This window comes from Ailuropoda melanoleuca, chromosome 17 (assembly GCF_002007445.2).
Source record: "Ailuropoda melanoleuca isolate Jingjing chromosome 17, ASM200744v2, whole genome shotgun sequence".
NCBI classification, from domain to species: Eukaryota; Metazoa; Chordata; class Mammalia; order Carnivora; family Ursidae; genus Ailuropoda; species Ailuropoda melanoleuca.
Genome location: NC_048234.1, coordinates 11,557,279 through 11,569,735, shown reverse-complemented (window position 1 = coordinate 11,569,735; position 12,457 = coordinate 11,557,279). Strand labels below are relative to the sequence as shown.

Here is a 12,457-nt window from a genome sequence, read left to right as displayed (position 1 = left end):
ATGTGGTTATGCTAGGTACATCTGTATTAGAGCTGTCTTCAAATTAATCAGTTTTTTGTTCATTCACTAAGTATTATTTAGTGCTTCCCGAGTACTAGGCATCATATGAGGTGCTAAAGGTTATTAATGCTTACGTGGAAAATGATTGATCTAGCATAATTGTGAGAAAAAAAGCAATGAGGATATATTGAATGAAGTCATATAATTTAGTGAAGTGTTTAAATGTCCAGAACATAATCTGAAAATAGGGCCAGGATGAAGTCAGAAACAAATCACTGCACAGCCTAAAAAAAGAGTTCCATCTTCTAAACTCTTAGAAGTTGCTAGTGGGTCCATCTTCAGTTTTCATCACTAGCACAGATCACTTCAATTGCTCAACAGTAAAAGACTCCAAAGTAGACTGATATTTTAGTTATTTTCGTAAGGGTTCTTCATATCTTTATAAAACCCCGCCATCGTGATTATCCTTTAACAAATTGGTTTCTTCAATATTCCGTGATGGAGACCTGGGAATCCTCTGTATGGACGGCCCTGATTCCGAATTGGACAGTTACCTTGGATTCAGTTGGATGTGTATTATCCTGGCATTGGGAAATTGCATGCAATGGGGATTTGTGAGAGGACTTCCTGTTGACTTGATAAAAATGTCTTTATGCCCCCATTGTCAGTATTCGCCAGCACATGGATATGAACTAATCAGCAGTTAACCTACTCTTTTTGTCTTCAATCTATGGGGCTCATACCTTGATAGTACTTTTTTGTAGGTAGGAGTTTCTTCATTTTCCAAAGGGGAAATTTGCTTTGAACTTTTTCTCTTTTTGGAAAACTTTCAAGTGACCAGATCACATTTTTGAGTCTGGGAATGTTCTTTTTTATCGACTGTTGGGTATTGGTGTGAATAGCCTCACGGAGACCTGGGAGTAATCCCCGACCTCTTGTCTGTCACAGATCCCGGATTACAGGAATGCAGTGATCGTGGCCAAATCTCCAGCCTCAGCCAAGAGGTAGGCGGGAACTTGGGACTACTCCTTCAAATACAAGGTGTTTCAAATCCATGGTGTTTACAACACCAATGAATATACTTTGTAGTTGTTTATTGCCTTTTATTGCAAGAACTCAGTAATTTATTAACAGAATTGTATCCAGCTGAGAGGCCACGTATTGGTATGTGTTAAAAAGTGACATTTTACAGGACAAAAACACCCAGAGGCATACAAATAGGGCAGTGCTGAGAGTTACATGTAAGCTGGAGTAATGATGAATCAGTAATGCCATATTTAGAGTGGTTTGGGGTTGAGAGGATTTCATATACCCATGTTTTCTGGAGAAGCCACTTTTTTGGAAAGGGAGAGAACGAAAACAAACCTAGGAAGAAAGGCTTTTTCCTTAAAAAGCTCCCCCCCTTTTTTCCTTTTTTTAGATAGGGAGGGAGGGAGAAAGAGAATCTTAAGCAGGGTCCATGCCCAGCGCAGAGCCCAGTGTGGGGCTCGATCTCATGACCCTGTGATCATGATCTGAGCCGAAATCGAGAGTCAGATCCCTAACCGACTGAACCACCCAGGCGCCCTGAAAAAAGCTCTTTTAAAATTATGTCCCGTGATTGAATGGCTTTACTCACTGGGTCCGTGTGAAGCCCTGCAGAGTATAAGAACTCATAGGTACGTCCATCCTGGGCCCCGCAGGCTGTTAATATTGAAGGAGAGGGAGGGAGAGCTTGCAGACAGGAGGCCGGTGATTTGAAAGGCATTTCAGTAAGCAGTTTTCCATTATAAATGACGAAGGACATTTAGGATAGTAAATAAATTAGGCTGGCACTTGTGATAAAAACATAAAGTCACCGTGTCCGTTGCAGCCAAGGCTGTGCCCACACCACACTTCCTTCGAGAAGCTCTATCACTGGAATCTTATATCGTCCATTTGATGAAGTCGTCATAAACCATGACTCATTTTGAAGTGCAAGCCTCTCAGACACTTTTCCAGGCATTGTGCTGGATCAGTTTTGATGTAGTAATTTGTCTGATATACAGGCTTTTAGTTGTTGTTAAGGTGAAAATCACACAAGGTGTAATTAATCGTTTTAAAGTATATAATTCGTGGGCGGCTCCTGCCTTCACAGTGTTGTGCAGCCACCACGTCTCTCAGGTTTCAAAGCTTTTTCTCTAGAGGAACACCCCATGCCCATCAAGAAATCACTCTCCATGCCCTTTTCTCCCAGCCCCCGGCAACCACCAACCTGCGTTATGTCTCTGGATTCGCCTATCTTGGACGTTTTGTATAAATGGAATCGTACAATACATGGCCTTTTGGGCATGGTTTCTTTCTCATAGCGTCCTGTTTCCCAGGTTCATCCACATCGTAGTGTGTATCAGTCATTCATTCCTTTTTACAGCTGATTAATATCCACTTTGTGGGTAAGCCACACTGTTTATCCGTTCCCGTATTGAAGGACATTTGGGTTATTGCCCCCTTTTGGCTGTTATGAAGAGTTCTGCTGTGAACATTTGTGTGCAAGTGGCTGTGTCGATGTATGTTTTCATTTCTCGTGGATGTGTACCAAGGATTGAAAGTGCTGGGTGTATGGCGATTCTACACTTACGTTTTTGAGGGACCGCTAAACTACAGCGGCTACATCATTTCACCTTCCCACCAGGAATGTGAATCCTCCACATCCTTACCAACACGTGTTTTCTGTTCTATTATTATTGTTACTATTGTTATGGCCATCCTGGTGGGTGTGAAGTAAGTGATCTCTCACTGTGGTTTTGATTTGCACTTCTCTAACGACGAAGGATGTTGAATGTCTTTTCATGTGCTTATTGGCCATTGGTGTATCTTTGGAGAAATGCCTGTTCAAGTCTTTTGCACATTTTTTTTTTAAGATTTTATTTATGTATTCGACAGAGATAGAGACAGCCAGCGAGAGAGGGAACACAAGCAGGGGGAGTGGGAGAGGAAGAAGCAGGCTCATAGAGGAGGAGCCTGATGCGGGGCTCGATCCCATAATGCCGGGATCACGCCCTGAGCCGAAGGCAGACGCCCAACTGCTGTGCCACCCAGGCGCCCCTGCATATTTTTTAATTGGATTGTTTGTTTTTTGTGGTTGAGTTGTAGGAGTTCTTTATATATTCTGGATACTAGGTCCTTATCAGATAGAAGATTTGCAAATGTTTTACCCCATTCTGTTTGTTGCCTTTTGCCTTTGTATTTTTGTTTTGTTTTTTTCTAAGATTGTATTTATTTGTCAGAGAGAGAGAGAGATTACAAGTGGGGGAACAGCAGGCAGTGAGAGAAGCAGACTCTTCGCTGATCAGGGAGCCTGAGTTGGGGCTTAGTTCCAGGACCCTGGGATCATGACCTGAGCCAAAGGCAGACGCCTAACCCACTGAGCCATCCAAGCATCCTTCTTTTACCTGTCCTGGTAATGCCCTCAGCACACAAAAGTTTTTAATTTTTATGAAGTCCGGGTTAGCTGTGTTGTTACTGCTTTTGCTTCTGGCATCTTATATAAGAAGCCTTTGCTAAATCCAAGGTCATTAAGTTTCCTCCCAGTGGTTTAGCTTTAGTTCTCAGTTTAGGTGGTTGATGCATGTTGAGTTCATTTTTTTATATGGAGGGAGGCGTCAGGGTCCAGCTTCTTTCTTTCCCACCAGATTATCTGGTCGTCCGAACCATTTCTTGAAAAGACTGTTCTCTCCCCCTTGAATGGCTTTGGTATTCTCATCCAAAGTCAGTTGGCCTTAGATGTTTGTGTTTATTTCTGGATTCTCGGATCTGTTCTGTTGTCTGTATGTCAATACCGCACTGGTTTGATTACTGTAGCTTTGTAGTAAGAATCAGATCAGAACACCCACAAATAGGTGAAATTGGGAGTACTCTCCCTGTGACCCCTCTACTGACACCATGTGGGAAGTGGCCTCGTTACCACTGGGTTGGTGAGAGTCCTGACTCCACGAGGCCTCCCCTGACACCACCTCCGAGGGGAGAGGGAAAGGCATCTCTTTACTGCTGAGTGGGGCTGGAAGTCCAGGGTTCACGCTGCACTGACACTGGGGGGTGGGGGGTCATTACTGCTCGGCAGGGTTGAAAGTCCCAGCTCCCTCCTTGACCTTCTCTGAAACTGCCCCGTTGGAGTGTTTGGGGCTCATCGTTATAGCCTGGCAGGGGAGGAAGGGTAGACCCCCTACTTGACCTTTGCTCGTGTCGGGAGTGGTGTAGCTGGCTTTTCTGTGGCGGTTGGCTGGAGCAGGGCACTTACTGTGTTAACGTTTTCTGACTTGGGAGGCTGCCCCTTTCTTGGTCCTGTGGCTAGAGAAAGCAGGCTTTTGTTTGGGCTTTTTTTGGTATGTGCCTGTTGGCCTTTTGGGGTTGCCTGCTTCTCCAGCTGCAAGTCTGTGATAATGAGACAAAAAGACCAGAAGAATGACCACCTTGTCGTTCCAGCGGTCTCAAGGCCCCAGACAGCCTGTGTTCTCCTCTCCACCTTTAGAGACGTCTTACGTTTGTTTTGTGTATGATATCCCGGGTTTTAGTTGTGCTTCGCAGCAGGAGTTCTCCCATCTTAGCGGAAGCAGAAGTGAACAGTGCATTTTGATACGTTTTGTTTCCCACTGAATACCCAAAGACTGATGAATTTTCCTTTGTCTCGCCCACGTGGATAGGCTTCTCGTAACTTAATGCTCACTTTCCATCTAATACCATTTGTTGATGAGACTTTATTTTTGTGGTAACCTTTGGCTCAGCCCATTCGGCTTCTGTTAGTACAGTTGACTCGTGAGCAATCACGGGTCTTAGGGCGCTGACCCCACTGCCCCCCGTGCTTCAGAAATCCATGCACAACCTTTTGACTCCCCCAGAACGTGATTACTAATAGACTCCTGTTGACTAGAACCTTACTGAGAGCATAAACAGTCAATTTAACAGATATTTTGTCATTTGTATTGTATACTGTATTCTTACTACAAGTAAGGCAGAGAAAAGAAAATGTTATTAAAATCATAAGAGAAAATACATTTACATCATTGCACTGTATTTGTTTAAAAAAAAAATCTACCCATAAATGAACCTGTGCAGTTCAAACCTGTGTTGTTTCAAGGGTCAACTTCACTACAGTGTTTGTCATTTTTTTCTTTTTTTAAGATTTCATTTATTTATTTGGGAGAGGGAGAGGGAGAAGCAGACTCCCCGCTGAGCAGGGAGCCTGATGAGGGACTCGACCCTGGGACCCTGAGATCACGACCCGAGCTGAAGGCAGACGCTTCACGGACTGAGCCACCCAGGTGCCCCCAGCGTTGTCATTTATCCATTCACATGTTTATTGTGCCAGGTCTGATGAGGCCTGAGAAGATCCCCTCAGGGAGTTTGTGTGTAGTGTCAGATGTTTTCACTACAATCATGGATGGAGTGTGTGTGTCCCTCCAGAATTCATCTTGAAATCCTAACCCCCAATATAATGGTATTAGGAGGTGAGGCCTTTGGAAAGTGATCAGGTCATGAAGGTGGAGCCCTCCCGTCTGGGATTGGTGCTCTTGCGAGAAGAGTCAAGTGTTTACTGGCTCTCTGCCCTCTGCTGCGCGAGGGCACCATAGGGATGAGGGCCATCTGCAAACCAGGACCTCACCGAGCACCGGCTCTGCCATGCCTCATCTGGGGCTTCTAGCCTCCAGAGCTGTGCAAAACCCATTTCTGTTGCTCAGGCCCCCCCAGTCTGTCGTATTCTGTTACAGCAGCTGGTGTGGAGACATCTGCGTCACTTCCTCTGATCGTCTCTAGCTAGGAGGTCAGCATTTCTTATCTCTCACAGACGAGAGCGGTTGAAGAAAGGGGTCCATGGTGATGCAGCTGTGTGTTGTCTCCTGCAAGGTAGTGGGACCGCTAATCACTTCTTTGGGTGTTTTCCACACCAGTGATTATGGGATTTGGGTGTTGGCCAAACAGGATTGAGATGGACTTGCCCATCCACTCGGTACATGTATAAGTGCTACTTAGACTCTGAGGAAGAATAACAAAGTGGGAGACCTAACACTGAAGTCAAGACTTACTGGAGGGGCGCCTGGGTGGCACAGCGGTTGGGCGTCTGCCTTCGGCTCAGGGCGTGATCCCGGCGTTATGGGATCGAGCTGCTTCTTCCTCTCCCACTCCCCCTGCTTGTGTTCCCTCTCTCGCTGGCTGTCTCTATCTCTCCCTCTCTCGCTGGCTGTCTCTATCTCTGTCGAATAAATAAATAAAATCTTAAAAAAAAAAAAAAGACTTACTGGAAAGCTAAAGCAACCGTGATTACGTAGCTTTGGGGCAAAGACAGAAAAACAGAACAGTGGAACAGACTCGAGTCCAAACACAGATCTATGCGTGTCTAGAATACTGGTTTCCAGCAAAGGTGCAAAAGCAATACAGCGGAGAAAAGATAGTCCTTTTCACGAATGGTGTTGGAATGACTGGATGTTCAAGTGCAAAATAATGATTTTGAGCCATATTTCACATCATATACAAACATCAACTACAAATGAATCCCGTAACTAAATGTATAACCTAAAACTATAAAACTTCTGGAGGAAAACATAGGAGAAAAACCTTTGTGACTTTGGTTGGACAGAAATTTTTTAAATACGACACCAAAGTACATTTTATAAGGAAAAAATTGTTAGACATCATCAAAAGTGAAACGACTCTTCAGAAGACATTACTAGGAGAATGACAGGAGAAGGCACAGATTGGGGAGAAAATCTTTGTAATGCATGTATCTGAGGAAGAACTTTCATCCAGGGGCGCCTGGCTGGCTCAGTCGGATGAGCATGCGACTCTTCATCTCGAGATCATGAGTTCAAGCCCCACGTTGGGTGGAGAGATCACTTAAACAATTAAATAAATAAACTTCTAAAAAAAGAACTTGTATTCAGGAGATATAAAGAATTACCAAAGCTTAGTAAGAGAACTAGCAGCCCAACCGAAAAAGTTGGCAAAAGATAAACAGACCCTTTATCACAGTGTATATTCGGATGGCTAATAAGCACAGGAAAGATGTCCGGCACTGTTTGTTTCGAGGGAAATCCCAACGGAAAGCACAGTGAGGTACCATTACGCACCACTGGAACGGATAGCATTTGAAATCGGCCACACCACATGTCGGTGAGGTGCGGAGGCCCCGGGACCCTCGTGCCCTGCTCAGGGGGATGTAAGAGGGTGTAACCACTTTGCAAAACAGTCTCATGGCTTTTTAGAGAGTTAGCTAAATGCCTTTCCCTATGATCCAGCCATTCTACTCCTAGGGTTTTACCCAAGAGAAAGGAAAGGACTCTGAGTCCACGCAGAGATCTGTACATGGATGTTCAAAGCAGTTTTGTCATGGTTCAGAACTGGAAGCAGCTCAGAAATGTATCACGTAAATGAACACTCTGGGAGCCCCAAACACTGGGCTGTTGTGGTGTGAAGGGATGGCCTGTGGATGTGCCGTACAATGTGGATGAATCTCCAGGATGTTATCCTCAGTGAGCAAAGGAAGACAGGAAATGATGACATACTCCAGTACCACTCACGAAATTCTAGAAGAGGTCAAACTCTGGTGCCAGAAAGCAGATTATTGGTTGCCTGGTGCTGGAAGGAGTTACCAAGGGGCACAAGGACGTGTGTGGCAGTGACAGATATTTTTGTTGGCTTCGTTGTGCTGACGCTTTACACGGATGTGTGCGTACATCAGAGCTTATGAGATTGTACGGTTTGTTGGGTCTCCCTTGTATTTCAGTAAAACGTAAAAATTGACGCTTACGACCTTGAGGAGTATTTAATGCCCTTTGTGCCCTGTGGCCCCTGTGGTTGGTTCTCACTATTAAGTGCCTGGCGAGGTGGGTTAGCAATTAGAAGCGAGGAAGGTGTGGCCTAGCGGAGTGAGTGCAGGTGCAGCTGGCCGCCCGAGTGTGGACCAGGCTGCTGCCCGGCCACTGGTGCCCGCTGCCAGAGCAACATGCTCGTCACCTTGGGTCCCCACGCTTTGTCCTGGATCCTAGGACTCGAAGATTATTTTCTCTTTCTTTTCATCAGTCCTCTTGGAAACTACACTGGATGTTTGTTCTCGAATGTTCCTCCCATGAACGTCAGGAAACGGAGGCTCTGTGCTTTCTGAACCATGTCTCATGCTCTCCCCCAGGGCGCAGTCTTTCGCGGAGCGCCTGCGACTGGGAATCGCGGTGATTCACGGAGAAGCGCAGGACGCCGAGTCCGACCTGGTGGATGGACGGCACTCCCCGCCCATGGTCAGGAGTGTAGCTGCCATCCACCCCAGCTTGGAGATCCCTAGTAAGTGTGCCGGCCCCTCTTTGTCACTTTCCTCTTTGCTTTTAAGGCTGCCTGAGTGTGTCGTCTTCCCACTATGAATGGCCTCTTGTTTTTTGAAGTTGGCAAGAACTGATTAATAATACCTTTCCCGGCCCTGTCGTAACAGATGCATTTCTTTTTTTTTTTTTTTTTAAGATTTTATTTATTTATTTGACAGAGAGAGACAGCCAGTGAGAGAGGGAACACAGGCAGGGGGAGTGGGGAGGAAGAAGCAGGCTCCCAGTGGAGGAGCCTGATGTGGGGCTTGATCCCAGAACGTTGGGATCACGCCCTGAGCCGAAGGCAGACACTTAACAACTGAGCCACCCAGGCGCCCCGAACAGATGCATTTCTGATAGCCCTGTGGATTGTAGAGCCTTCTGGAAGCAGTCTGTGTGATCACAGCAGGAACTAGGAAAAGGCTCAGTTCTGTCATTTCAGCGAATTTCATCCATTCACTCAGCAGTATATCTATCCTAGAGGAGAGTTTAACACAAGCAAAAAACTTTATGCAAGTAACAGTGTTACTTTGAATGCACAATATTGGAAACGTCTAAATGTCTTAGTAGCGGGTGGGCCTTGATAAATTATCTTGTATCAGCACAACTAATTATGCAGCCCAGTGAAATAATTAAGCCTAGCTGGATAAAACAGAAAAATCTGGGAAATACTGGAATTGGCAGAATAGTAGTATACCTGTGCTTGTGTGAGGCCCCGGAGGGAATACGAAAGGTGACAGTGTGGTGACTGGGGAGGGGGGCAGTTATGTGTGAATTTGTTTCTAAGAAACTTCCTTCGTGCTTTACTAACATCTTTTCAACTAAAAAAAAAAAAAATACTGCCTTTGAGTCTGTTGGGGAGGAAAAACTTTTCCTCTGCCCTCTTTAGATTCAGGCTTAGGGGCCTGTAAATATCATAAAAGATAGATTAGCACAGCACAAGACAGGGTTTAGGATTGGGGGGGGGTCTTAACAGGGGAAGCTGGGAAATACGTGACTTTTAGGAGCGAAGAAGGGCCGTTAGCACAGAAGGGAATCGGATGGTTTTGTGACCGTGTCTGTCTGCCTGTGGTGCTGACTTCTAGCCTGGGTGGTAAGTTAGTCTTCCTGGTTGTTCCGGAAGGGGGTTTATGATATTTGAATTCTTTCCAGTTCTTTTGGGGGGGCTCTGCTTTTAGACCGGAAGGGATTTCAGGCGCTCCAGTGCCTTCAGCTCGAGAATTTTTTTTTTTCTTTTTAAAGATATTATTTATTTATTTGACAGAGAGAGAGAGAGAGACAGCCAGCGAGAGAGGGAACACAAGCAGGGGGAGTGGGAGAGGAAGAAGCAGGCTCATAGCGGAGGAGCCTGATGTGGGGCTCGATCCCATAACGCCGGGATCACGCCCTGAGCTGAAGGCAGACACTTAACGACTGCGCCACCCAGGCGTCCCTCGAGAATCATTTTTATGCCCCTTTGGGTTCTTGCTTTGCCCAGGAGTTTGCTCATTTGCAAAGAGAACACTTGAGAGAAGGAAAGCTGTGTTGGGGTGGTGGGGAGGAAGCTGAGATTGGGCCTGTGGATCTCGGCGGGCTGAGATGGAGAGAGGCAGAGTTCAGGTGTTGGGTAGATCAGGGTGCCAGGACAGCCTTCGGGGCAAGGGGGCAGGCTCTGGAGGCAAGGGCTGGGGCCTGTGTCCGGCCATGATGTGACCTGGAAGGACCCCACCCTGACTAGTGGAAGGTCCTTGGGGGGAAAGATTGTAAATGCCATTTCATATACTTGCATTACAAAAGACCGCAAAGTTCTCTGGAGCTGCGAGCAGGTGTCTTCAGAAGTCCAGGCTTGCATCAAGTGTTGGGATAGATTGCGGGGAAGAGAGGCAAGAGATGGGGAAGACAGATTTGCGAGGCTGATGAAGTTACACAGATGCCCAGTGGGAGGGCTTTGATCTCGGACTGTGCTGGGCCCGCCTGCCCGCTGGAATGGGGCAAATGGGAGCCGAGGTGCGCTGGGAATGTAAGGACATGCACTCTTGATGTGAAAACTGTAATGTGAAAGATCTCCGTTATTAATCAGTTTAATTGAGAGCTGGTGGATGGAGCCAGGGTTCAGGATTTGCTCATCAGGCCCCGCATTAGCACATGTACCAGCCGCAGGGCTGCTGGGCTCCCAGGCCTGTGGCTGGTCTTCCTTTCAGGAGCCATGTCTGCTCAGTGAGGGGCTCGTGTCAGGCAGCCCTCTAGGCTCTACAGGGATGAGCTCTTTCCCTGAGCATGGGGGCGGGGCGGGGGGAGCACTTTCCTATTCAGCTTTGCAGCGACTTCAGCTACATTCAGGAACGTGTCAGCAGCCTTTAGATGAGCCAGCTCCTTTTAACTTCTGGGCTCTAGCTTCAATTGCAGTCTTAGCTAGTCATTTCTAGACTGCAGAGACACGGCTGCCGGTCTCCCATCTGAAAACGAGGGGCCAGGACTTCCTGATAGTTCCTTTATGTACTTATTTGCTCTTTATGTTTCAGCTTGTTTCATTCACGATTATAATTATAACATTTATTTGTGTACATTTGACTCAAGCAGTAAACACTAGAGGATTGTGGGGGTAGATACAGCAGAACTTTAATTCCACAGACCCCAAATGTTGGACGTTTTTTGCACCTTTGCTGGTCTGGCCCTCTGGACCTGTTCAAGGTAGTAGCAAGTAGATAGATGCACGTAGACGTATGCAGGCAAAGGAAAGCGTATTTCTCTGGCATCTCACACATACATTTTGAGATTGTGATGACTTCAGAAGACTTTGATACTTAGCATTAGATTCAGAAAATTAGTTTGTAGTTTCTGGCTTCTTACAGAGGGAGAATGCCAACTAGAAAAGAAAGCACTACTTTTCCAGAATAGGAGCACATTATATAAATATTCAAAACATGACAGTGCATAAAGGAAGAAAACACTCATCGGCGCTAAACCCAGACACACAGCATTTTTCTCTCTTGGTGGGCCTCTTCCCGTGCTTTCCGTCCTTGGGTTACGGAGCTGCGCTGCAGGTGGGGACAGAATGCACGTGTCGCTCCACAACACGCCTTCTCCCAGGTGATTGAAAACTTGCATGAACAGCATATTTCACAGCTGTTGAGTATCCCATCATACGGCTGTGGCTGAAACCTACGTCCATCCAGGGTCTAGCGGGTATTTGTTTCCACCTGTTTTTTTTTTTTTTTAAGACTTTATTTATTCATTTGACAGAGAGACAGCCAGCGAGATAGGGAACACAAGCAGGGGGAGTGGGAGAGGAAGAAGCAGGCTCCCAGCGGAGGAGCCTGATGCGGGGCTCGATACCAGGACCCCGGGATCATGCCCTGAGCTGAAGGCAGACGCTTAACGACTGTGCTACCGAGGCGCCCCCTTTTTTTTTTTTTTTAAGATTTTATTTATTTTAGAGAGAGTGAGCGGGGAGAGGGGTGGTAGGAGCAGAGGGAGAGGGAGAGAATGTCCAGCACGCCTTGCGCTGAGCACAGAGCCCCATGCAGGGCTTGATCTTATGACCCTGAGGTCATGACCCCAGCCAAAACGAAGAGCCAGATGCTTAACCCACTGAGCCATGCAGGCGCCCTGGTGTCTTCACCTGTTCTTTCCCAGTATAGTGTTGCAATGCACGTATGTGGCTTAACACTTTTTCTGTACCTGGGCTTCTTCATTGTAAGTTTCTAAAAGTGAGATTTATGAATCCAAAGGTAAGACTGTTCGTATGGCTCTCCGTCAGGTTGATTCCCTATAGGCTACACCGTTGTACTCTTTCCCCAGTCCTGGGCTCAGGTGCCTGGGAAAGGAAGTGTGGAAATTGTAAGAAATAACTTCAGTTTGGGGATTTGTCTTGCTTTGTTTGGTTTTACATTTCGGTGGTCCTCCTCCCCGTCCCCCGCCACCTGGGATCACATTACATTCAGTTGTCATGTCTTTAGCCTCTTTTATCCACAGCATTGGTTCTCAACTGGGGGGGGGGCGGGGGTGCCATGGATTTTGTCCCATTGAGCACATCTGGAGATGTCTGCAGACATTTTTGGTGGTCACAATCGACCGGGCCGAGGATGCCGTAAACATCCCGTAACACACAGGACAGCTCCCACTGCAAAGAATTAATCTGACCCAAAATGATGAAGGTGCCCAGGTTGAGAAGC

General features: G+C 46.6%; 1 protein-coding gene across 3 annotated transcripts in view; it reads left to right on the top strand.

The window, feature by feature from the left end:
• The window catches only part of PRPSAP2 (phosphoribosyl pyrophosphate synthetase associated protein 2), a 47,834-nt gene that overhangs the window by 23,943 nt on the left and 11,434 nt on the right, over positions 1-12,457 (top strand). For all 3 annotated transcript variants that reach the window (XM_034646930.1, XM_034646928.1, XM_034646929.1), the window contains 2 exons: positions 949-1,004; positions 8,138-8,286. In XM_034646930.1, coding sequence (XP_034502821.1) covers positions 949-1,004; positions 8,138-8,286 — 205 coding nt within the window. The remainder of the gene's footprint in view (positions 1-948; positions 1,005-8,137; positions 8,287-12,457) is intronic.